This window comes from Mustelus asterias, chromosome 23 (assembly GCF_964213995.1).
Source record: "Mustelus asterias chromosome 23, sMusAst1.hap1.1, whole genome shotgun sequence".
Taxonomy (NCBI): Eukaryota; Metazoa; Chordata; class Chondrichthyes; order Carcharhiniformes; family Triakidae; genus Mustelus; species Mustelus asterias.
In genome coordinates, this window is record NC_135823.1 from 26,190,379 (window position 1) to 26,216,131 (window position 25,753).

General features: G+C 41.6%; 1 protein-coding gene across 1 annotated transcript in view; it reads right to left on the minus strand.

Moving 5' to 3' along the window:
• The window catches only part of sdk1a (sidekick cell adhesion molecule 1a), an 839,938-nt gene that overhangs the window by 13,616 nt on the left and 800,569 nt on the right, over positions 1-25,753 (minus strand). Inside the window, exons 38-42 of the mRNA XM_078240149.1 lie at positions 17,862-17,999; positions 16,076-16,237; positions 8,818-8,943; positions 7,013-7,177; positions 1,478-1,615 (exon numbers count right to left, since the gene is read on the minus strand). Coding sequence (XP_078096275.1) covers positions 1,478-1,615; positions 7,013-7,177; positions 8,818-8,943; positions 16,076-16,237; positions 17,862-17,999 — 729 coding nt within the window. The remainder of the gene's footprint in view (positions 1-1,477; positions 1,616-7,012; positions 7,178-8,817; positions 8,944-16,075; positions 16,238-17,861; positions 18,000-25,753) is intronic.

The following is a 25,753-nucleotide window of genomic DNA, read 5'->3' on the forward strand; positions in this document are numbered from 1 at the left end:
GACAGTTTCATTGTCACTATTACTGATATTAGTCTTTAATTCCAGATTTTATTTATTGAATTGAAATTCCACCACTTGCCATCATGGACAGGATATCCACAATAATCATGGAAGGGAATGTTGTACTTCCGAATACTGCCAGTAAAGCATAGTGAATAAGTAAGGAATATCAAGGAGCCAAGGACAGAGTCCCAGGGCACATCAAGGTTAACTCACAGGTAGGAGTGGAACAGTTAAGGGAAATGCAACAAAGGAAAGGCAGCAGTGAAGGGTAGAGTTGTTGACATCCACTGTTGACATCCCGGGAGAAGTCTTCTGCTGTTGTTTGTATCTCATTTGTGATTCTAAGCAGTGTGATCTTGATGCAGTGGCTGGGATGGAAACTAAACTGAAAGGATTCAAACAGGTGAGTGCAAATTTAGCTTGCAATTTTAAGAAGTCGAGGTCAGAAACAGATGTTGGTTTGACAGCGAGGCAGAGTGATGGTGATCACTCCTCTACTGGACTGTGATATTGTAAACAGATACTGAGACTATGTGAAGACATGAAATAACTTTGCATTGATAATTGAATAACAAAGGATTATGAGGCACATTTGCACTAAAATTTCAATTTTAAAACAACATTTTGATTAAAATGATTAAAATTCCTCTGCGAGGTCGTACACTTTGGAAAAAAGAATAGAGGCATGGACTATTTTCTAAACGGTGACAAAATTCATAATGCTAAAGTGCAAAGGGACTTGGGAGTCCTAGTCCAGGATTCTCTAAAGGTAAACTTGCAGGTTGAGTCCGTAATTAAGAAAGCAAATGTAATGTTGTCATTTATCTCAAGAGGCTTGGAATACAAAAGCAGGGATGTACTTCTGAGGCTTTATAAAGCACTGGTTAGGCCCCATTTGGAGTACTGTGAGCAATTTTGGGCCCCACACCTCAGGAAGGACATACTGGCACTGGAGCGGGTCCAGCGGAGATTCACACGGATGATCCCAGGAATGGTAGGCCTGACATACGATGAACGTCTGAGGATCGTGGGATTATATTCATTGGAGTTTAGGAGGTTGAGGGGAGATCTGATAGAAACTTACAAGATAATGAACGGCTTAGATAGGATGGACGTAGGGAAGTTGTTTCCATTAACAGGGGAGACTAGGACGCGGGGGCACAGCCTTAGAATAAAAGGGAGTCACTTTAGAACAGAGATGAGGAGAAATTTCTTCAGCCAGAGAGTGGTGGGTCTGTGGAATTCATTGCCACAGAGGGCTGTGGAGGCCGAGACGTTGAGCGTCTTCAAGACAGAAATTGATAAATTCTTGATTTCTCGAGGAATTAAGGGCTATGGGGAGAGAGCGGGTAAATGGAGTTGAAATCAACCATGATTGAATGGTGGAGTGGACTCGATGGGCCGAATGGCCTTACTTCCGCTCCTATGTCTTATGGTCTTATGGTCTTATATTATAGGCAGGTGAATATCTTACCTGTGTTGTTCTTGTACTTCTTGCTCTGCCCATGTAGGATCAGCCCAAACACCATGAGCAGAATGAGAATAAGACTGCAGAGAGCCATCACGACCAGAAACCACCACTCTTCATAAAAGGGAGGATTTCCCAGCTGAGCTGTAGGAAAATCCACAGGTACCATTTAGTATAAGTGACTGCGATCTAACATGATAGATTTCCACGGCTGCTTCTTCACCACCCTGAATTTTTTCACTAGTGGGAAGTTGGAGGGATTGCATGCAATGTGTAAGTAAGTAATTAGCCATATTCCACAAGGACCATAGGCAACTCCCTCCATTAGAGAGAGGGATACAAGAATACACAATTTGTTAAATATAGCTTGATGTCAAGAAATTGCAAAGTCACAACATGGCCTACATACATTGCACACATTGAAGCTCACATGCTACTACTGTCATTTAGTCCCCTGAGTCTGATCTGGCATTCAATGAGATCATGGCTTAACTGTGACCTTAACAAAATTCTATCAATCTCAGATTTAAAATGAACAACCGAACTGGCATCAATTGTGTTTTATGGAAGAGAGTTCCAAACTTCTCACATACTTTGCATGTAGAAGAGTTTCCTAACCTCATTCCTTAAAGGCCTGACTTTTAGGTTATGACTCTAGACCTACACTCCTCAACCACTGAAAATAGTTTCTATGTATCCTATTTGTTTCCCTTAACATCTTCAACTTCCAGAATATCATCCTTTAACCTTCTCAATTCCATGTCATATGATTCTAGTTTGTGTAATCTCTCCTCATAATCTAACACTTAGAGTTGGTTATCAGGTAAACTCTGTGCTGCCCAGAACTGAATACACTACTCTAGGTACAGCTGAGCTCTGAAGAAGAATCATATTCAACTCAAAAGATTGACTGGATTTTCATCCTCAAGTAGGAAAAATTCTCGGCTTGGCCTGCCAGCCTCAGGAGAAAGTGCCTGCCAAGGCGGGATCTTCATTGCGGAGGGCTGGGTGTGGGCTGGAGTCGGGCCAGCTGACTTGGGTAGAAGTGCAGAGGCAGGCTGCTTAAGGTCACTGTCACAGTGGAAAAATATCACAAAACATAGAACATAGAACATTACAGCGCAGTACAGGCCCTTCGGCCCTCGATGTTGCGCCGACCAGTGGAACCAATCTAAAGCCCCTCTAATCTACACTATTCCAATATCATCCATATGTTTATCCAATAACCATTTGAATGCTCTTAATGTTGACGAGTCCACTACTGCTGCAGGCAGGGCATTCCACGCCCTTACTACTCTCTGAGTAAAGAACCTACCTCTAACATCTGTCCTATATCTCTCACCCCTCAATTTAAAGCTATGTCCCCTCGTGCTAGCCATCACCATCCGAGGAAAAAGGCTCTCACTATCTGCCCTATCTAATCCTCTGATCATCTTGTATGCCTCTATTAAGTCACCTCTTAACCTTCTTCTCTCTGACGAAAACAACCTCAAGCCCCTCAGCCTTTCCCTCATACGATTTTCCCACCATACTAGGCAACATCCTGGTAAATCTCCTCTGCACCCTTTCCAACACTTCCACATCTTTCTATAATACGGCAACCAGAACTGTACGCAATACCTGCCCCTTATCCCTGCCTCTTGCTGCTCAGAAAATTTCTTAACCACATCAAATATTTGCCTTCAAATCCATGAATTCCAACTTCAGCTGACAGTCTCTCATAAAAACATTATTGAATACCTTTGGAAGTCCATATAAACTCCGCACCGGAGTTTTGTACAGCTGCAGCATGACCTCCTGGCTCCGAAACTCAATCGCTCTACCAATAAAAGCTAACACATTGTACACCTTCTTAACAACCCTATCAACCTGGGTGCCAACTTTCAGGGATCTATGCACATGGACACCCAGATCCCTCTGTTCATCCACACTACCAAGTATCTTACCATTAGCCCAGTACTCTGTATTCCTGTTACTCCTTCCAAAGTAAATCACCTCACACTTTTCCGCATTAAACTCCATTTGCCACCTCTCAGCCCAGCTCTGCTGCTTATCTATGTCTCTCTGTAACCTGCCACTTCCCTCCGCACTGTCTACAACTCCACCGACTTTAGTGTCATCCGCAAATTTACTAATCCATCCTTCCACGCCCTCATCCAGGTCATTAATAAAAATGACAAACAGCAGTGGCCCCAAAACAGATCCTTGCAGTACACCACTAGTAACTGAACTCCAGGATGAATATTTCCCATCAACCACCACCCTCTGTTTTCTTACAGCTAGCCAATTCCCGATCCAAACCACTAAATCACCTTCAATCCCATGTGTCTGTATTTTCTGCAAAAGCTTACCATGGGGAACCTTATCAAACGCTTTGCTGAAATCCATATACACCACATCAACCGCTTTACCCTCATCCACCTCTTTGGTCACCTTCTCAAAGAACTCAATAAGGTTTGTGAGGCACGACCTACTCTTCACAAAACCGTGCTGACTATCCCTAATCAAATTATTCCTTTCTAGGTGATTATAAATCCTATCTCTTATAATCCTTTCCAACCCCACTTCCATGTCCATTGACCCACTGTACAGTTTCTAGAACCAGTGAACATCACAGTGTAAAGTGGGATGTGTAGGAAAAAAAACTTTGAAAAATGTAATAAGTTGATAAATTTCTTCTATGAAAAGAAAGGTCTGGACCGAAATCTAATATAAGTGTCAATCATTCAGGCCCTTTGAAGTTTCAAAAACCACAAGCATCTGAAATCACTTAACTTGTGTCAATAAACATTGTGAAATTGACTGCAGAGACCAGAAAGTCTGAGTTATCAAATTATCTCTATACCTGGGAACAGGTGTTCTGTGATTCCAACAGATGTCTGGGCTCTCAGCCAAGTCTCATTATGTACGTTTGGCTAAGAATCCAGACATTTACTAGAATAACAGTCAACATAACTGGTTAAAATCCAGGCCATTAACTCTACTTCTCTTTCCACAGATGCTGCCAGAACTGCTAAATATTTCTAGCACTTGCTGTTTCTATTTTAGATTACTATCTGCACTATTTTGTTTTTATTATATGACTGAACCAAGGTTTTGTATGGTTGCATCATAACTGCTATCCGCTTGCATCCTAGTTCTCTAGATATAAAGACCAGCATTTCATTAATCTTTTTGATTATTTCTGTAGCTATCCATGACATTTCAACAATTTACGTACATGAATTCCGAAGTCTCTTTGCTGCTCCACCATTTCTAGCCTTTTAGCATTTAGAATGCACACTGATCTACAATTTTTACATCCAAAGCAGATAACCTCACACTTGCTGATACTGAAATATATTTTGCTTAATATTTTGATTATCATATGAATCATAGAATCCCTACAGTGCAGAAGGAGGCCATTTGGCCCATCGGGTCTGTATCGACAACAATCCCACCCAGGCCGTATTCCCATAACCCCACATATTTACCCTGCTAATCCCCTGACACTAAGCGCAATTTAGCATGACCAATTAACCTAACCCGCAAATCTTTGGACTGTCAATATGCAGCTACATACACTGCTAACAATGTCAGCTTTCTTTGCGTTATTGGCAAACATGGATATGTGGCTCTCTATCAAATCATCAATTTCATTAACCATTAATGATTAGTTAAGGCCCTAATACAAATTATTTTGGGATACCCCTAGTCACATCTTGCCAGTTAGAGTACCTGCCCCTTATCGCTCAGAAAATTTCTTAACCACATCAAATGTTTGCCTTCAAATCCATGAATTCCAACTTCAGCTGACAGTCTCTCATAAAAACATTATTGAATACCTTTGGAAGTCCATATAAATAACATCCCTGTCCCCTATTTTAGTCACCTCTCCAAAAAATTCAATCAAGCTCATAAGGCATGGCCAATGTTTTACAAATCCATATCGATTCTCTCTAATTGGCTGAAAAATCTCAAGGCATTCAGTCGCTCTATCCTTCATACAGACTAGCAATTTCCTGACAACAGATGTTAGGTCAACTAGTCTATTAATGCCCCGGTTTTCCTCTCCCACGTTACTTAAATAATGAAATGTCGTGCAAATTTTCAATCAAAAAGAATGGTTCCTGAATTAAGAAAACTTTGAAAAATTATAGTTTACCTGTAGTGCCCAAGGTACAATTGCCGACTGCGACTATACTCTCAACTTTTGTTTGTCTAAAAATGATAATTTATGCTACCTTTTTCACCCGAGTCCTCTCCCCATCAACCAGCTTAAAGCCCGTGACCACCAGTTTCCTCCTTTTTGCCAGGGCCCTAGTCCCAGCCCATCGCAATGGTACAGTTCCTTCCTGTGCCAATACTGGTCCCAGTCTCACATGAAAGCGAACTTTTTTCTGACACCGCTCTTTCTCTAATCTCTTCATTCCTACATTAACGGCAGGAGTAATAATGCAAAGATCATTACTCTTGAGAGCCTGTTTTTTTTTTATTTAGCACCACACTCCTGGTACTCTGAAATGGATCTTTCCAACGTGGATCACAATGACTGGATCCTTCCCACCCCTGCTGCACTCTCCAATATCCGCTCATGTTGGTTCACGATGTTCTGCATCCTGGCACCAGATAGTCAACAAACCATAAGGAGCTCTTGATCCTTCTTACAAGAGCCATGCCACCTGTCTCCCAAATTACTGAATCCATGACAAATATCACATTATCCCACTTACTCCCTGTGAAAAACCTCCTTCTTCAAGGTGCCTTGGTCAGCATTCTGAGTGTCCTTCCAATATTCTTCATTCCAATTCACACTGGTAGCAAGTGCATCATACCTACTAAATAGTAGCAGTTTCGGCAGACTCTCATTTTCTATCCCACCTGATTGCTCTTGCTCTGTACACTGCACACCATCATTAACACCAACCCTATAATGATTCTGCACCTCTGTACAAGATATGACTGGGTCTGGAGCAAACTGTCCAGAGCCTCTTTTTCCTCTATAAATTTATTCCACCCAAATGTTACACTGCCTTCAACTGCTAATGAGCAAACATTGTGCAAATGTTTAAATTATGGAGAAGTGAAAAAAAAATTCCTTTATTTGATAAAATAAGAGTACACTGATACTGAATGAGTCATATTGCAGCTGGCGGTTGTGACTTTGAATTAATAGAAAACGGCAATAGATTTCATTGTTACATTCTCAGCACAGTAGAACCTAGCTGGCAGTAGAAACACACACACACACACACACACAACTATTGCACAAAGTTGATATTAGTGGCATCATTTAAAAGGTAAAATAAAGAATGGAAAGAACTATAAATTAAAACAATGATGAACAATTTTCTCCTGACATTAATCCTCAGCACCATTAATATTCGCTTATTATGATGATGAAGAGACAGCTTACTAACAATCAGAATTCTGTCAATATTCTATAACCTGTAAACAGAAAGGGGACAAGAACATTCTAGGGAATTCACTCTTTGTTAACCTATTCCCCCACGATGAGCAATTAGTTGGGCTAAGTAGTCAGCAGAACAAACAGTTAATTACCTGATCTCACAGTGGATGGTGTGCTTGGTTCCCCATATCCAAATTGATTGACTGCGATAATCCGAAACTCATAGCTCACTCCTTGCTTCAGTTGATCCCGGCTAAGCACATGGGCTGTTACATCACTAGGGATATCCTTCACAAATGTATCCCACAATCCTTCATCTAAAAAGGCATAGGCAAAGTAACCAAACATTAAAAAGCAGATACGACAGAGCAAAATAATCGTCAAGAATTTCAGTTCAGCTAGCGAACATTAGCAATGATTTTTAAACATATTCCTCCTCCTTATTTTAGCTTCATTTTGATACAATCTTATCATTAATGTTTTTTGGGGGAAGAGGAGACTGTCTTTGCTTGGTTTAGCCCTTACCGATTTGATTAGAATCGCAGCATTTTCAGCAATGGTTTTGTCTTCCACCTCCACCACAGTTTTCCCATGGAGTTAACCTTGCTCCCCTTCTTCTTCCTCATCTACAAGTTGCATCTTGGTGATCACATCTATGGTCAGGGGATCAGCTTCTGCACTTATGCAAATTCAACCTCTCCATTGCTTCTGCCCTGCTAAGACTGCTTTTCTGACATTTTCACATTGCCACCAAATTTTACCAACACGACCAAATTTTCTACATTAAGTCTCAGAACCTTGGGTGGAGGCCGCCTGCCGTTGGCCAACGGCGGGATCTTCCAGTCCTGAGGCTGACAATGGGGTTTCTTATTGTTCGTACCTCCGCTGCTGGAGAACCCATGGCTGGCAGTCACCTCTGCAGGAAAAGCCACAAAATCCCACCCATTGTCTTTATTTCTTGCCAACAACTCCTTTATCTTTACAGCCAACTCTGTCCCAGCCCCCCAACTACTGTCACCTGTTGATTCAATTTTTTACATCCTATTCAACCCCACGCTGAGCTTTGAACCCATGTCGTTTCTTAAGGAGCATCTACTTCTACAACATTATTCATCGTTACTCCACCTCTGCCCATTTCTTGCTCAAACTCACTGTCTTGGTCACTTCCAGGGAGGACCATTCCAACTGTCTGGTTTCCCATCCTCCACTCTCTATTAACTTTAGTTCACCAAAACGGCGTTGCCCATTACCTATCCTACTTCAAGTCCTGTTCGTCCATTACCCCTATCTTCACTGACCATCACTGGCTCTCAGTCCCCCATGCCTCAGATTTAGCATTCTCATCCCCATGTTACATCTCTCCCTATCTTTGCAATACCTTCCAATTCTGCATCTCCTGAACACTCTGTTGCTCTGACTCTGCTCTCCTGTTCCTTCATCTTTCCATTAGCAGCTATTCCTTTATCTATTTAAACTCCATGCTTAGGGATTTTCTCCCCTAAACCCTCTGCCATAAAACCTTGCTCTCCCTCTTTAAGACTCACTTCCTTAACCAAGCTTTGGCCCCCTTTCTTAACATCTCCTTTGGTTTGGAATCCATTTTCTTTGGGACTTTTTTCTAAAGGTGCCACATAAATGTTTTATTTTCATTTAAGAAAATATCTTCAAGATTTACTCTGTCACAGGTTTATTTTCTTAAATATCCTACCTTTTAGGTGTGCTAAAAGGGTTGAGAATATGGATTCAACCTCCACTTGTTCTGAAACTTACATTCTCAGGGTAGGGGTCAGTGTTGTACATTCTTTCTAACAGGAAATTTAAAGTAAAAAAAGCAACATCTACAAAGGAATTCTCTAACAGGGATGTTCTCATTTAATACATTTTACTTGAATTCAGGGGAGTTAGTGCGACACAGTCAGTATTTAAGAGAATTCCGCTTGAAGTCGGCTGTGCTCACCCGAGGGTCGTGCCTCAATTACGTAGCCTTTTAATGGTCCAGCTCCAAGCAAACCCTGTGTCCAATGAATGGTGAGAGTAGATCCTGTTTCACTGATCGAGGGGTTTAGCGGGGGGCCGGGGGAACCTGTGCAAAATGTAAAGAACTTATTCCAATAAAAGAACAAAGGCAACTCACACTCAAATACTGAGTTTTTATAAATTCAATAGACTACAAGATTATACGGTGAAATAAAATAAATGTTAGCCAACACACATGCACACAATTCTCTGCAACTCACTGGGGCAAATGGTTCAAACCATCACGGGAATCGTAGCTGGCAAGGAGCAGAGCATGGAAAGGTCTGTTGATCTCGGGCGAGATTTTCCAGTTTCAGGGCGAGCGTGGCCGGAAAATTCCACCCACTGTCTCAAATGAATCAGAGATTACACTATTGATAATCACCTGTTTTGGGCAGGAGTGTCCGATGATGCACCATGAAGGCTTACCTTTGACTGTTATTACTATTCTGCAACTAGTTTTCAGGTGGCTGTCACAATTCTTTTCATTAAAGCCCTCTGTTCCTGATGCGAATGGAGACCTGAGGAAGCATTGCAGTTCAACCCTGCCAGGGTCTTAAGAATTATTGCCATTTGCTGTGGTGGGGTGAGGGTAGAATTGTGGCAGGGGAAGATAGAGAGAAACTTGGGTCAGGCAGGCCCCAAGTTTCCCTATGAACATAAGAACATAAGAAATAGGAGCAGGAGTAGGCCATCTGGCCCTTCGAGCCTGCCCCGCCATTCAACAAGATCATGGCTGATCTGCTGATCTGCTCTCAGCCCAAATGGGGCTGAAAGAAATACACATGTTTCTCCTATGACTCCAGTTAAAATGGTGTTGCGATACTATTGATGTCATTAGACCCCTATATTTCCATTATAATGAGGTTCCCGCTTTCCTACAATGAGCACCCATGGTATTCCCAAAAAATAAGATATGTGGTGGGAACTCAGTGGGTAAAGCCCGGCCCCCATTTTAACATCCCCACATAACCCCATCCAGCTGGACAGGGATAAAAGTGCATCCAACATTTGTGTGTGCTTTGTGACTGCTTCTTCCCACTATGCCTCTATTTGTATGGCTCTTCAGTCCAAGCCTCCTGCTTCTCTGGGGTGGAGAATGCCTTCCCCCTTACTTTGGAGAACAGAGAGGTGTGAACATTTGTGGGAAGGTAGGGAAGGGTAGCTCAGTATCCCAATGCCGTAGCTTCTGATATCTTTTCTTTCCTCTCAGCCCAACAATACAAATGCTAACACTCAGTCAACGGTTGAGTTGTCCATTTAAAATATTGCAGCCAGCTTGAAGCTTCACCAGCACCAGATTTTTATCCCTGCCTTTTCAGAAGCAGACTCCCAAATAGCTCTCCATGAATATTAAAGAAAAGTGCACCGAGGAACATTGTACTATTTCTTGGTAGTGTGCCCCGGGTTGATGGAAGTGAGTCTCTGCCATTATTTCAGTGATGGACTGGACAGTGAGGAAAATGCAGGCCCTTATTAGACAAAATGTGTCACTGAAGTTTGGTCAACATTTGTGTAACTGAAATAAGTAATTATAAACTACCAATAACACCTATATTATTGATCCATGACAATTTCCAATTGTATGAAGACTGCTGTTAATTAAAGGACTCTCTATCTGATCATTTGTATTTAATCAGCCATGATTGAATGGCAGAGTAAACTCGATGGGCCGAGTGGCCTAATTCTGTTCCTATATGTTATGATCTTATGGTGTAATGTGTTGGATGATTTTTCAAAAATCTGGAAATGGTGACAATTTCAACGAGACCAACATTACTCCATTTCCACGCACACCTAACACCATGGTGTCATAGCCTCTGAACTGCTCTGAACAGGTTGAAGTAGTCCTGAGCACACTTAGGAATGGCTAGTTATTGACTGAATCAGAAATTGTCATGACAATGTTGCTACTGAGGAGTCCGAGGAAACTGCTAGTCACAGCACAAACCATCCTCATTAGATTTCCTGTGAACCCACGTTCAAGGCTCTTCTGTTAAATATACTGTTGAGACTAGGATCACATGCGGCTGGACTAGAGAATTATTGTGTGATGTTACTGATCTACCATGCATTAGTGAACTTTATTAGATGCCCAATTTTACATTCCACAAAGTGAAAGAGCATCCTTCAACGCTGTTGGAAACACAGATCTTAAAATAAAGCATGGTTTCTCTCTGCCTTCCTCAATCCCACTAATTAATTCCTTCCATGCAAGGACATGCCTCGATTAGGAGGCAACCTCCGCTCAGGGTTCTGTCAATGTCATTCCATTTGCTAAGAGTTAACAGTTAACTGAGTGGAAGCTAACTCTCTTTTCCTTTTTGTTTTGGTGAAGTGCCTGGCCTTTGCTACTGCCCTCCCCGACAATGTTGATATCTGAAATTCATCCGAGATGACGGTTTCCTCTGCGTGCTGGATGTAACATAGTCACAAGCGTGTTCTCTCACCTGTTCCAATAAGTAGCCGATGACATGCTAACACATATGCAATGGAATTCTTTACAAATAAAATATAATGAAAATGAACATTCAGGGAGAAAATAAGCTTGACTGCTTTTGTGCAAATTTTAGAGTTGGATGAGGGATACGAACAGAATTTATAAACTATATCAAAGAGATGATAAAGGAGGAAAATATTTTACTGCTCTTAATTTTTGTCAGCCCACTCAGAAATGATTACTGTACTTTCAAGCTACTAAGAATTCTTTCAGATTTCATATCACAATGTCCACGCAGTGATTGGCTATGAAACCCCTTTTGGTGGAATAGTCTGTTAACACTCCGACAAGATTAATACATATATATATATATATATATACCCACTTGGGTAAGGCTGTTTTCTGATGCCACAACTGCAGAGGGCGCACTCGCTGCACAAGCAGTTGCAGTGCCTGTGACGTTACAGACAGCTATGTCCCAAATAGTTGCTTGCACCAAAGATGGCATGTAGATCCAACGAAGACAGCAAAGAACATGCAACACTGTTCTTGTTTCTTCCTGCTCGTTGCTCCTCCCTCCTTCACAACCTCCCACTTGCCGTTTGAGAGGGAGGAAGCGATGAGCAAGGAGCGGAAGGATGGGGAATTGGTAGGGGCAGCAGGTGAGGGAACAGGAAGCAAAATGGAGCTTCAACAATTGGGAGGGACCAGGAAATGGAAGGCAGTTGGTGGCAGTAGGAAGTGGAAGGGAGTGGGAGGGGGCAAGATGCAGAAGTGACCGGTGAGGAGTGGGAAGGAATAACAAAGGGAGGTGGACAACATGGGAAGCAAACAAAAGGTGCACAACAATAATGTCAGTGGCAGAAGAAACTGCGCATGCATTAATTGCATATATGGATGCTGACTCCTGTTCAGTGGCAGGAATTGCAATGTTTGAATAAGCTACCAGGCAATGGCCAGGCACCTGTGAAACTAAGGCCCATCAAGGAATCAACACATTTAGGAGGGAAAGGGGAGGGAGCAGGCAAAGAATAAAGCCCTATCCATCATAAAGCTAGGAAAATATTATTTGATTTCCAAAACTGCTCACAACCCAGCACAGCTTTGACCATTTTCCACTTATGCAGTTCATCTAATTTCAAAATAATTACCATTTCTGAAAGATTGATAACTTGTATTGTCAGCTAAAAGCTCAATGATGTGGATGGAACTGTTAAATCTTTTTTTAAAAATCCCAAAATGCATTTTCTTTGGTTATTTTGCATTGTAAATTTGCCAGACATTATAGACTTGCTCGAGAGAACAGGCACATCAACACAATGATGCCCCTTTGCTTAAGAGTGCATGGACTGAGCTTCCCATGGGTTGGGTCCAATGGGGATCTTGAGGCTGCACCAATCAGCAATGCACTCAATGGCGTAACCATGCCAGAGACGATCCCCTAAGTGGCCTCCTCCACATTTGGGCTTAGGATGCTGCCAGCCCAAACAGAGGGCTAACAGCTCTGGAGCCACAGCAGCCCAACCAGAAGTGAACACTTTTGACCCAGATTGGGGACTGGGTGGGCATCTCAACATGGAAATGTCCTTGGACATGTGGATATCAAGAATAAAATCAAGAGAACTGAAGCTGGTAAAACACCTTGGAGCACAGGGATAGCCTCTCTGGATGATTTGCCAAGCGACTTTTTCTCCCCATGGCCTTGTTAATGGTGCATGGAGCTTCAAGCCCCCAGATCACTGCAGAAAAGCTACCTCCACTGAGCTGTCAGCCTCTAAACATGATGGGAGGACACTCTACCAATGGCAAAATTATGCTGAGACCTCTCAGTTGCCCTTAACTGCAGCCTGACAATGTTAACTCGGAGTCTATGCCTTTTAGCTTTGACAAAGGGTCATTTGGACTTGAAATGTCAGCTCTTTTCTCCCTTTACAGATGCTGCCAGACCTGCTGAGATTTTCCAGCATTTTCTCTATTGGTTTCAGATACCAGCATCCGCAGTAATTTGCTTTTATTAATTAATGTTAACTCGTTATCCGCTTCTATGGAGCAGACAGCCGATCCTAATCCCAGCACATCCTCGGGAAAAGTCCTCAGTGGTGGGACTGTGTTGAGGCGACGTTCCAATGTGGCATCCCTTATTTCCCCGTTCACCCGCAGTCCACAACCATGCGGCTGGGAAAGTTGGATCCGATGCATTTGGTGGATATCAGTGAAATAACAAAATGAATGGAAAATGAGATAAATGATTTAAACCTCATCTTAACACCTGCATTTACTGAAACAATATTTTCCAAAGTAACTGACAAACATTATAATCATTTTGTCAATTAACTGATCATCAATTTGCAGAAAATGCACAATGAGTTTGAATTGAATGGACATTTATGTTGGTGCTTAAAGTGGAGAGATCTAATGAATGCACAGAATGCAATTGGGATTTCAGGATTACTATGGAACACTCTGGTCAAGTACAGTAATTTATGCATAATTACTAGTTTCACACTAAAGGCTCCCTTTGGATTGCAGCCATTGATGCTGAAGTGAATGATTATCTGGTTTGCTGAATCTGAAATCAATTGCTTTCAGTTACAATAGGCTGGATTTAATGAAGGAGACAGCGCTGTCACCAGCCAGCTGGAGAGCTGGCAGATGCCCCATGTCACCTCCTTTGGGGAAGGCCTGCCACTTTAAGTGCCATTCAGGCACTTAACTGGGTAGCAGGGTGCCTTCCCAGGGAACAAGGACCCCAGAGTTGATATTCTGCCTGTTAAGAGCTGCCAATCAGAGGCAGTAGAATCAGGGAGGCACAGGCAAATCCCGGTACAACACCCACCTGAGGCCTAGTATTGATGTTGACCACAGGCGAGTGATGGCAGGAGGATGTCACAGATAAGGGTAGGATTTAGCAGCAAGAACAAGGGTAGCTCCGAGCCAACCCCCCCCTTCCCGGTGCCGGGTTCCTCGATCAGGCACTGAGTGCCTTTGAACAAGGGAACCCCCCCCGCCACACCAAGCACAGATTTGCCTGTAATGCTCCCTGCATGGTGAGATCCCTGCCCACTGCTGGGTTAATACCAGCTGCAATGGAATAAGATCTTTAAATGGGTCCACTAGTCTTTCTCACCCACCACCTTTCTCCCGCTGCTTGCTCCTGTATCCTTTCTTCTGTTGCTTGTTGGTGGTCTCCCGATTTTCAGAACTCCCACATAATTGACAAGCAGTCAACTACAGAGGGCCTAACTGCTATAACAGGGAGACAGTGCTGTAGTGGTATTGTCGCTGTACTAGTAATCCATTAATGCTGTGTGGACCCAGGTTCGATTCTCACCACAGCGATGGTGAAATTTGAATTCAATAAAAATCTGGAATTAAAAGTCTAATGATGATCACGAAACCATTATCGATTGTCGTTAAAAACCCATCTGGTTCAGTAATGTCCTTTAGGGAAGGAAATCTGCCATCCTTAACAAGTCTAGCCTTTTTGTGACTCCAAACCTATAGCAATGTGGTTGACTCTTAAATGGCAAGCCACTCACTTCAAGGACAATTAAGGATGGGTAATAAATGCTGGCCCAGTCACTGATACCTACATTCCATGAATTAATAGAAAAAAAACATAAATTTTTATAAATGGTACATGATCCGATGTCATGTGATCAAACCTCCAGGAACACATATGAGCAGAGTTAGCAACCTTATTTGAAACTCACATTCACAAAGAATAACGATAATAAAGCAATTTACTACCATCCCTAACATTGATTGATAGTTGGTGTAAAAGAGATGCAAGCAGCACTCGGGAAGATGAAATGCTATGGCATAATTTGTCCAAACAAATATTGTTTTAATTGCAATTGTTACACAATGATATTTTTGTGATTGATCTTGTTGCTACTGATTACTTTTGGTGAATGAAAACGCTCATTTTTTAAACCACTCCCAGAAAAAGCAGGAGATGGTTGGGCTAAGGGGTTTAAAATGTTATAATCAAGAAATCCATCCCCAGCAAGTACCCACCATTTAAATGATGGCAGATTATGTAGTGTGCGAGTCTCCTGTCGTGGAAGTGGAACACTTGCTGGTAATATTTAAATCAGGTTCCAACAGTGCAGTTTGGAGCTTGAGTGAAACAATTGCCAGAGCTGAAGAAGCCTAGCAGCGAAATGGAACCAAGAGCAGCTGGCTCCAGCAGGTATGGGCTTTTTAGAGCACTCTGTGGGCCAGAACTGCTCCTCAAGCAAACCTTTGAACTCCTTTTTTCCCATTTGTGTCTATCCTTACTGCCACAAGCGACTGACTACCGTCTCAGCTCCAACTAATTCCTGATTTCTGGCCTGCCCTGCATTGCTTGATGTCTCCCTCAAACACAAGCCTACCCCATGATCACCTAATCGCCGACCCAACTCCAGATCACTGGCCTGCGTCACAATAGACTGACAACATAAACCTCTAGCCCCACGATCGTCAAACCCCCACTAGCCACACCCACACCCCCCTCCAAGTCCTCTGATTGTGGTGAACCTTCACAGCAGTTGCCTCTTGCCAGCGACATTCCTGCCTGGTTGCTGGCTAGGCTGCTCATCAGATTGGCTGACAGGCAGGAAATGGAAGACAATTATAATGAAGTCCTGCTCCAATATTGCTAGGATATCTGCATCCCTGAGACACCCTGCATCCACCTCCTCAACAAACATATCAGGACTTGAGTTAATCTAGTAACACGACATCCAGATTTAACACAATTTGTGAGCCTTACCTTCCTCAGGTCCCGGTGTAACATTAGCCTTTATCTCAGGCCCAAAAGTGTAGGTTTTGGCTTGGACATGAAAACAATAAGGGACCCCCTTAAACAAGTCCCGAACCTTCAACCAGCGTTGATTGTTGCCTCGAAGATCAACTGTCACCACTTTACTCACACCTAAAATATAGAAAATAAATGAATCAAAAAAGTACCAAAATTGGTATACAATGTCATATGTCAGAACCAAAGAAAAATGAAACAATTTGGCAACAGGCCAATTTGAGTTTGATGCTTAGGGCTGCATTGCCTCATGAAAGATGAATTAGAAACTCACTGGGGGTAATTTAAATTCTGTTCATAAATGTAAAACAAGCCAACGGAAATAGATGGGGAGACAGAACCCCTACAGTACAGAAGGAGGCCATTCGGCCCATCGAGTCTGCACTAACAACAATCCCACCCAGGCCCTATCCCTGTAACTTCACATATTTTTCCTGCTAATCCCTCTAACCTACTCATCCTGGGATACTAAGGGGTAATTTAGTACGGCCAATTAACCTAACCCGCACACCTTTAGACTGAGAGAGGAAACCGGAGCACCCGGAGAAAACCCACGCAGACACGGGGGAGAATATGCAAACTCCACACAGATAGTGACCTGAGCAGGGAATCGAACCCAGGTCCCTGACACTGTGAGGCAACAGTGCTAATCACTGTGCCACCCATAAAAGGAGGCCATTCAGCCCATTGTGCCTGACCAACAACAATCACACCCAGACCCTATCCCTGTAACCACACCCATTTACCGTGATAATGATCTTGACACTAATGGTCAATTTAGCACGGTCAATGCACCTAATTCGCACATCTTTGGACTGTAGGAGGAAACCCACGCAGACATGGGGAGAATGCGCAAACTCTGCACAGGAGGAGACCCAAGCCGGGAATTGAACCCGGGTCCCTAGCACCGTGAGGCAGCAGTGTTAACCACTGTGCCGTTCAACACATAGAGGTTCCGGTTGGGAAATACATAAAATGGGCTGTTAATTCGCTAATATCTGTTTTACATTATTGTATAAAGTTAAAATTACACTCAGGTCTGGATTTTTCTCATTGGGCCTGAGAAGCCAATGTGAAATGCGTTCCTGGTTGCAGTTGGCTCTGGAGCGCAGTTTCATGTTGGCCGGCCAATGAATGACCATCCAGTGTGAAATGTGCTCTGTGAAAGGCTGAGGGATGTCGGTGAAGGCGGTAAGAGGGCAGGCACCAAGAAGATGGAGAGTGCCGGCTGACGTTTCTAATGCGTTCCCTCTTCAGGGGGACAGCTCTGCAGAGTTGTCACAGGTCAACTGCTGACCTGTGAAAAATATTGATGTTAAAATGAGTATCTAGGCAGCACAATCATGCACAGACCTCAGTCCCTAGATACATCTGTTAATTTTATTTCAGCCCTGACATTTCATCCAGCCCTGGATCCAGGTTGCAGCTAAAATGTAAAGGCCACCTGACCAATTGGCCCGCTTGCCAAACATAAAGGCAGATGGGCCACATACAACTGTGTTCAATCGGCCCCTCAATGGGATAAGTTGCCTGCATGATTGTTGGTGGGCTTACTTCCAACTCTCATGTGTGCACGCTGACCGAAATATTGTGCTAGTGCGCAATGATGTCGGGTCATGTGCCCGCTCGAGCACATGGCCTTGTTTCTTTTGGGAAAAAATGATCAAGTAGATTCCTACACAGCAGAGAAACAGGTTCTTCTATTGAACACTCTATCCAACTTTTATAGTAAATGTAATACCTTGTACTGATTCCAGTGGCTCATAAACCAATCTGTATCCCTCGAGAACTCCATTAGGCATCGCTGGCTCTCCCCAGAACACTTTCAAGGTAGTGGTGGTAACTTCTGAAAATGTGATATAACTAGGAGCGCTTGGAGCTGGTGAATCAGCAAAAAGAAAAAGATGAAAATATATTGTAATGCAACAGTTTTATACAGTCACTGGTCAATTTTAGTTAGAGTTCTCCATCTCAATGTTATAAGTTTGAGCATTACAGGAAAAATACCCGTTAAACAGGTAAACGGAGGCAAATGCATTTCCCATGATGTGAGCACTGCAGCCAGCTCAGATGTTTCCTTCCTGTAGAAACATACATTTCACTCTGTGGTGAGGGTTTCCCTTGGTACGTAAATTAAAATTTGCCTCACGCTCTGTTACAGGCTGTGTAAATATGATTGCCGAATGCAGATTGGTTATGTTAAAGACGCACAGTTGTTCAAGAATTATGCAGGAAAACTCTGTTAGAAGAACGCATTTGTGAGTGAGAAGTCAAATTGGCTAAAAACTGGTTCCGTCTGTTTGGATTGTTAGCTGATTGGAATTGGTCCAGAGGTGACTGCACTGAATAATCCCGATGACTGTGCCAATGCAGTTTTTAATCAGAGGTTTCCTGAATAATTCTTTAACAACTCTCTCTGGTATAACCAGTTCATCATAACATACTACGTTAGGCATCTGTAGCAAAGTCTGCAGCAAATTTTCATTTATAAGCCAAGATAAATTCTCACCACAGAATGAAGTGTATGTTCTTACAGGAGGAAAGAATCTGTTCCAGCTGCAATGCATACATCATGGGAGACAGACCCAATGTCTGTGCCAAAGACAGAGTCAATACCATCTGCTTCAAGACTTTGGTTAGTTGCTCTGCTGGTTTTAATGTCAGGTGGCACAGCAACAATTAAGGAACCATGACTTGAGCAGATTCATAAAATATTATATTGCTCTCAGCGAGTACATTGGCTTTCTTCAAATTGCACCATTTCCAACAATCATTTTACAATATTGATTGATGGAGGGGAGCACAAAGCAGATGACAGTTATTTGTCTTCTGAATTATTCCTGCTTTCCCTATCGATGACAGCAAATCCTTGTTTAACATGAAAATCAAACAAATAAACACGAATGTAAGTTTCCTCCTACTGAGGTGAAACACTTTTATCGGTGCCTAATAACAAGTAAATTGAAACAGGCATTACAAAGGATTATGAACCAAGATTAAACATGTTCCTTGCAACGATTCCCACTGCTTCTTGCTCATCTTCAGTAAAAGAAAACCCTCCCAGCCTTGTAGCCAATAGTAAATGCTGCATTAATTTAGTGTCGGATTAAATGTCTTTGTATCATCAAGTGGCTGAAATGAGAAATGCAACAGGATGTATGAGTCAATGCAAAAAACTGTTACATAGCCAGCCAGTATCAAGAGTAATACATCATAAATGGGTGGGCAGCTAAAACAGCAATCGTGAATTTAAGATAAAACAGCCATAAGTGGTGTAATATTTTTATATTGATGTGGGCTTGTTTTTTCTTTGTTTTTGTAGAAAGAACGATGAACTGTTCAGATCTAACATTTCCCTTTCATGTGGATTGTTAACTCTCGCCTGTGAACTTATTTTCTTCGTGAAAACAGAAAAAACACAAATTTGTTTCTTCACCTTAGTGCATTGTTTTTCAGTGAAGCAAAATAAAAGTAATAATTGAAAAAACTGGAGGATCATAATCACAACTGGTCCAGTTCTGTAGGGACTGCGAGCTGAATGATTATATTGTTTGGTCAACTTCTTGGGAGTTTTCATTCACTTGCTCGAGAGTCAGATGGAAATTTCTTACAGGAGTTTTAAACTGTGGCTATCTCCATCAGCAATTAAATAAACTGGGAAGAGTTCTTTATCATGGAAACTGAGATAATTCATTCTATGCTGATGTTTTTAACAAATGTATTTAATTTTGTTGATCAATCTTCTGCAAACATTTAACCAAAAGTCCCAAACACAGATCAGATTTTTGTAACAGCATATCAACTCTAAAATGTTTGCATCTTCAATCATTGATCCTACATTGAAGAATGTAATAGGATAATAAGACCATAAGACACATCAGCAGAATTAGGCCACTCAGCCCATCGAGTCTGCTCCGCCTTTCAACCATGGCTGATATTTTTCTCATCCCCATTCTCCTGCCTTTTCCCCATAACTCCTGATCCCCTTATTAATCAAGAACCTATCTATCTCTGTCTTAAAGACACTCAATGACCTGGCCTCCACAGCCTTCTGCGGCAAAGAGTTCCACAGATTCACCACTCTCTGGCTGAAGAAATTCCTCCTCATCTCTGTTTTAAAGGATCGTCCCGTTGTGCCTTCTGGTTCTAGCTTTTCCTACAAATGGAAACATCCTCTCCACGTCCACTCTATCCAGGCCTCGCAGTATCCTGTAAGTTTCAGTAAGATCCCCCCTCATCCTTCTAAACTCCAGTGAATACAGACCCAGAGTCCTCAACCGTTCCTGATATGACAAGCTCTTCATTCCAGGGAACATTCTTGTGAACCTCCTCTGGACCCTTTCCAAGGCCAGTCCATCCTTCCTTAGATACGGGGCCCAAAACTGCTCACAATACTCCAAATGGGGTCTGACCAGAGCCTTATAGAGCCTCAGAAGTACATCCCTGCCCTTGCATTCTAGCCCTCTCGATATGAACGCTAACATTGCATTTGCCTTCCTAACTGCCGATTACTTCCAAAGTATTTTTCCTTTCCTCCTTCCAAAGTAATTCCGATTGAACCTGCACGTTAACCTTAAGAGAATCCTGAACAAGGACTCCCAACTCCCTTTGTGTTTCTGATTTCCTAAGCATTTCCCCATTTAGAAAATAGCCTATGCCTCCTTTCCTCCTTCCAAAGTACATAATTTCTTCTGAGTTTTCATCGTCATTTTATTTTGACTGTTACATTAAAACATTCAGACTTCATTACAGTAATCCAGCTATTGATGCCCTTTTTATATATTGTCTTAAGTATATTGTTTCTTTAAAATTAATTTCATGGAACTGATTCATTATTGACAACTAACTAATTGGAAAATAGAATAATGTGGCCTTGAAATCTTAACCCTCACAATACAGGCTCAGATGCTTTGATGAGAAAGTGAGAGAGAGAAAATGCAACAATTAGTAAACTGAATGCAAATATTTGTGAATGTGAATCACAATGAGGAAAAATTAACTTGAACCTGGCTGTTACAAGAATACCAAAAATATTCAATTTCTATTTCTTTCCCATGTATTATTCCCCATGATTCATAGACACTTTTACATTGAGAACGTGTCGATTAGGCATTCTTCAATATAGAAGGCCAGATTTATTGCAATCCTAATTGCCATGATTTAACAACAGTGCCATTATCATTATATCATGCATTTATCAGGATGGCAGAATGGTCTTTGCTTATCCAGCAGTTTGATATTCCTACCTGCATAATTCTAAGGACAGTAAGAAGTTTAACAACACCAGGTTAAAGTCCAACAGGTTTATTTGGTAGCAAAAGCCACACAACATCCCCTGATGTGGCTGACAATGTGTCAGTCATGTGTGGCTTTTGCTACCAAATAAACCTGTTGGACTTTAACCTGGTGTTGTTAAACTTCTTACTGTGTTTATCCCAGTCCAACGCCGGCATCTCCACATTAATTCTAAGGACGCAGGGCGGCCACACTTTTGTGGATCTTGTGAACTGCTATTGGATGTAACGTTTGCTGTACATTCTTAGCAAACATAGGGCACCATATCCACATGCCCGGACATGAGCCTATTGTTTGATTATTCTACCTCTAACTATGCAATAGGCACAATAAATAGCAACATCAGGCTGTAAATTAGTCTTGTAGGAACGCAATTAGTTTTAAGAGAGCATTTAGGTTATCCCAGCAGAGAGAAAAGTAATACATCAGTCCCAGACACTTGAACTTTATTATTGCAAACTGGCAGGCAATTATAATTCCTTCCTTAGCTATGTTGTTAGAAATATAATTAGCTTGTTTTTATACTCATCACAATTACTATTTGAAAAGTCACTGTGTAAACTGGGGAGGGTCCTGATTTACCAAATATATGGGTCTCCTATTAGGAACTAGCCTGCAACAAGGTCGTAACAGATCAGGAAATGAAATGGTTGGAGTGATGCATGGAGGTCTCAGATCTTTGTTTCAGTGCTGTTGTCTCTGACTCTGGGATCATACTTCAAACTCAAGTGTTGACAGCCCTACCCTATCCTACTTAAATGGTCATATTTCACATCTGGCCTTAATTTAACATTGTCAGCCAAGTATGCCACAGTTATCCCAACCATTCCCAAAGATACACACTTTCCATCAGGGGATGTTAGATATTGATCAGGACTTAATTTTTCTTTCAATGCAGGGGTACTACTATAACTAACTGTAGTACTTTGGCAATTACTTGTCTAAGATCAGTTAACTTAGCAGAGACTGGTGATTGAATTTGAAACCTTCCTAACTATATTGTTAAATGGATCACAAGCTAAATGGTGAAGAATGAAATTAGATACCAATCCTTTCCTTCATAACAGGTTTATTTACAGGTTGTATCGTTACATATGTCTGTCTTCTATCAACCAGCCCCCGTGTCCTAGTAGTCTTTATTTATGTGTTCCAGGTACGTAATTAAACAATGCTCTTTGCCTGTACATCTTAACAATATATTTAACATACCATTAACAGAGTCCCCTTTTCTCCTTTAAACAAAAATTTCATGACATACGTAACTACAAAACAAATTAAAGAACATGATTTTCCACATTTCATAAAACCCATCATAATGCAAGAAATCAATCTTCTAGAACCTCCAACAATTTCTTCAAATGATCATTATATTTGGAAAGCAGTCCAATAATTGGTTGATCCATTTTATCTTGTTATGACCAGCCCCAGGTTAGGTTCCCCAAAAGTTGCTAATCTGGGCATGATCCCTCAATTAGTCACCATCTGGCTGGGATACCCCCAAATTGTTACAAACCTGGTGAGGGGAGCTGACTGGCTCTAGTATCTTCAGTCAACCCACCCTCTGCTGGTAGTAACAAGGTTTAATCTAACAAAGTTCACTTTCTCTTGGATAGCTTTTCCAGACCCAAAGATTATGTTTAAAAAGGAGCCAATTTACTAATTAGACTTTGAGTTAAGATAGTGAATTTATTAACTGCTAAAAAGGTAAGTATAGAAGTGGTAAAGCACATTAATCTTCATCCATATGGATTAGAACTAAGAATCAAGTCCAATAGTAAGTAAATATAAATAAAAGTTATATGGAACAGTCCTTGATTTGCAAGGAGGAGCTGATGACATGTGAGGCTGTTATGAATTGATTCCAGCATTGTTGACTTCTGCAGGTGAGTAGTTGATTCTTTGATCCAGATGTTTGTAGCTTGGTATAGATATCTCAATTCATTTTTTCCAGCTCCAGTCCTTTTTTGCTGGCTGGTTGACTTCCACAGTCAGAGAGGAAGTTTTATATATTCCTACAAAAGATGGCTGTTTTTGCAGGTGTCCTGCTTCAGTTACTGTATCACATTTTTTGTGTGGATAAACTTCCAGTTGCTTTTCCTCACAGCAGACACACAAACAAACTATGAAGACAAACACAGGAAGCTCCACAGGCAGCCATGCAGCCAAGCTTTTAACCCTCTTCTTGTGTGTTCCAACCCGGAATCCATTAGTCTGTCCAGGAAAACAATTACACCCAGGGTCTTTGTTATATGGCCACGGGAGATCATCAAAAGATCTCCCTGTGGGCCTCGTCGAACACAAGTTCCTCTATTAAGCGAGTGGAGGCTTGCCCGTTAGGGAAGGAGCAGCAGGGGGTTTAAAACCAACTGGCTCCAGTCAGGCCGGCAGCTGGAAGACTTCAGGGCTGACTTGTATACTGTAGCTGCTGAATAGCACTTTGAGTAAATAAAAGATGATGGTGACAGAAGATTGGCCTCAGTAAGATTATTATAGTCTTTTAGATGGGATAGCCATTAAGTTCCTTTGCCTTAACCGGAGATAGTAATCAGTCCTTCAATGCTTTTAGAAGTACTTTGTCTGGAAGCACGGGAGGGGTTTCTGTTGTCCCTTAGAGCAACACCCCTGCAGCCATTCCTGTCAATGGCTTAACTGTACACTCTCAGCCATTGGTGTTTGTGTCCATTTTAAAATATAAAACTCAAGTCTTTTTAAATTCCAGTATTTCTGTGTACAATTCCATGTTTTCGACAGCTCTGACAAAGGGTCATATAGACTTGAAATGTTGGCTCTATTCTCTCCCCACAGATACTGTCAGACCTGCTGAGATTTTCCAGCATTTTTCTGTTTTTGGTCCATGTTTTGTTTCTCCATTATCATAGCAATCCTAGAGATCTCTTTTCTCTCTAACATTTCTTTGACACTAGAAGGTCAACCAATCTCAGTTGGTGTTACTACTGGACTCCCGGAACATCCCAGAATGGAACCCTGGCTCAAAAGACATTTTACTTTTCTAAGGAAACCTGGAGGAACAGAGTCACAGGACCCCCAACAAGAAAAAAAGCATTTATTAAAAATGAAAAGTTTGACTTTCATACAATACGCCGTCACTCCCATGTATCTTCACAAAGGTACACAGATTTCAAGGATAACACCCACTTTGAAAGCCACTCAATCGAGTTCCTGTGGAAATCTCCTCAAATTCCCCACATGATTGTCAGATGAGTGTTTCCGAACTCCATCCTCAAAAAGGCACGCTTTAAAATGTTCTTTCAAACAATGCCTTCCCTCAGCTGTTTTCATTAAGGATCCACCTCCAATTTTCCAACTATCCTTTCAAACAAGGCTTCCTCTCCACTGTTTTAGACAGATCCACCTCCAGGTTTCCAACTCTCCTTTCAGTTTTCCTGTGTCTTGAATTGCCCCAACATCCAAAGTTCTACACAAATATGCAGGTACTCAGTCACCAATAAAATACTCTAATTTCCAAAGGTTAGAAATAAGGATACCAAACTTACGATTGCTTTTCTCTAGCCAATTTCACCCAGCCTGCACTTCCAGCTCTGTCTTTAGATTCAGTGACCAATATCCTGTTTGAACAGCAGTTCCTTTAACTTCAAACTTCCCCGAAACTTCTAGTTTTTAGAACCACCCCCCCCCCACCACCACCACCACCAAACGCTTCAATAAGCTTTGTGCATTCATCATTAACCATCCCTGTGTCCTTTAGTAGGATCTGTGACAAATAGGGGTTAGCAAATTGTCCATGTAACTTTATGACTATTTGTTTTTTTTCTCAAACTTCAATCATATGATGTCATTTTGATGAGGAATAACAGGTTTTGTTAAAGGGATGAAAGAATATCCCAATGGGATAAATTACAAATCTATCGACATTCCAAAGATAATTGCTTTGTCATGTTCATTTGTGCCTTTTTCATGGTCAGCAGCAAAGGTTATCTCACTAAGTACTAAATCTGTACCAATTCCCTAACATTTACTCAATCCTTGCTGCCAAATGAATCTAAATAATATTTTAACCAATCCACACACCAAAGTACAACCACTATCCAACACAGTCCAATTAATCTGTGACCAGGACACTCATTAGCAGATTGATGCTTCTTCCTTCAGACTGATTAATATTATCATTTACTATAGTATAAAGGGTTAATGTTAAATATGTAAGTCTACGATCTACATCGTCAGTGATGTAAGATCACATGATAACAGAGCATAGAGAGACTGAGTTCCACATGGAGCATCATGCAGAGACTATCTTGTAAATAGTTAGCATAGTGTTAAATATAAGATAAAATTTGCTAACAGTATTGTGTCCAA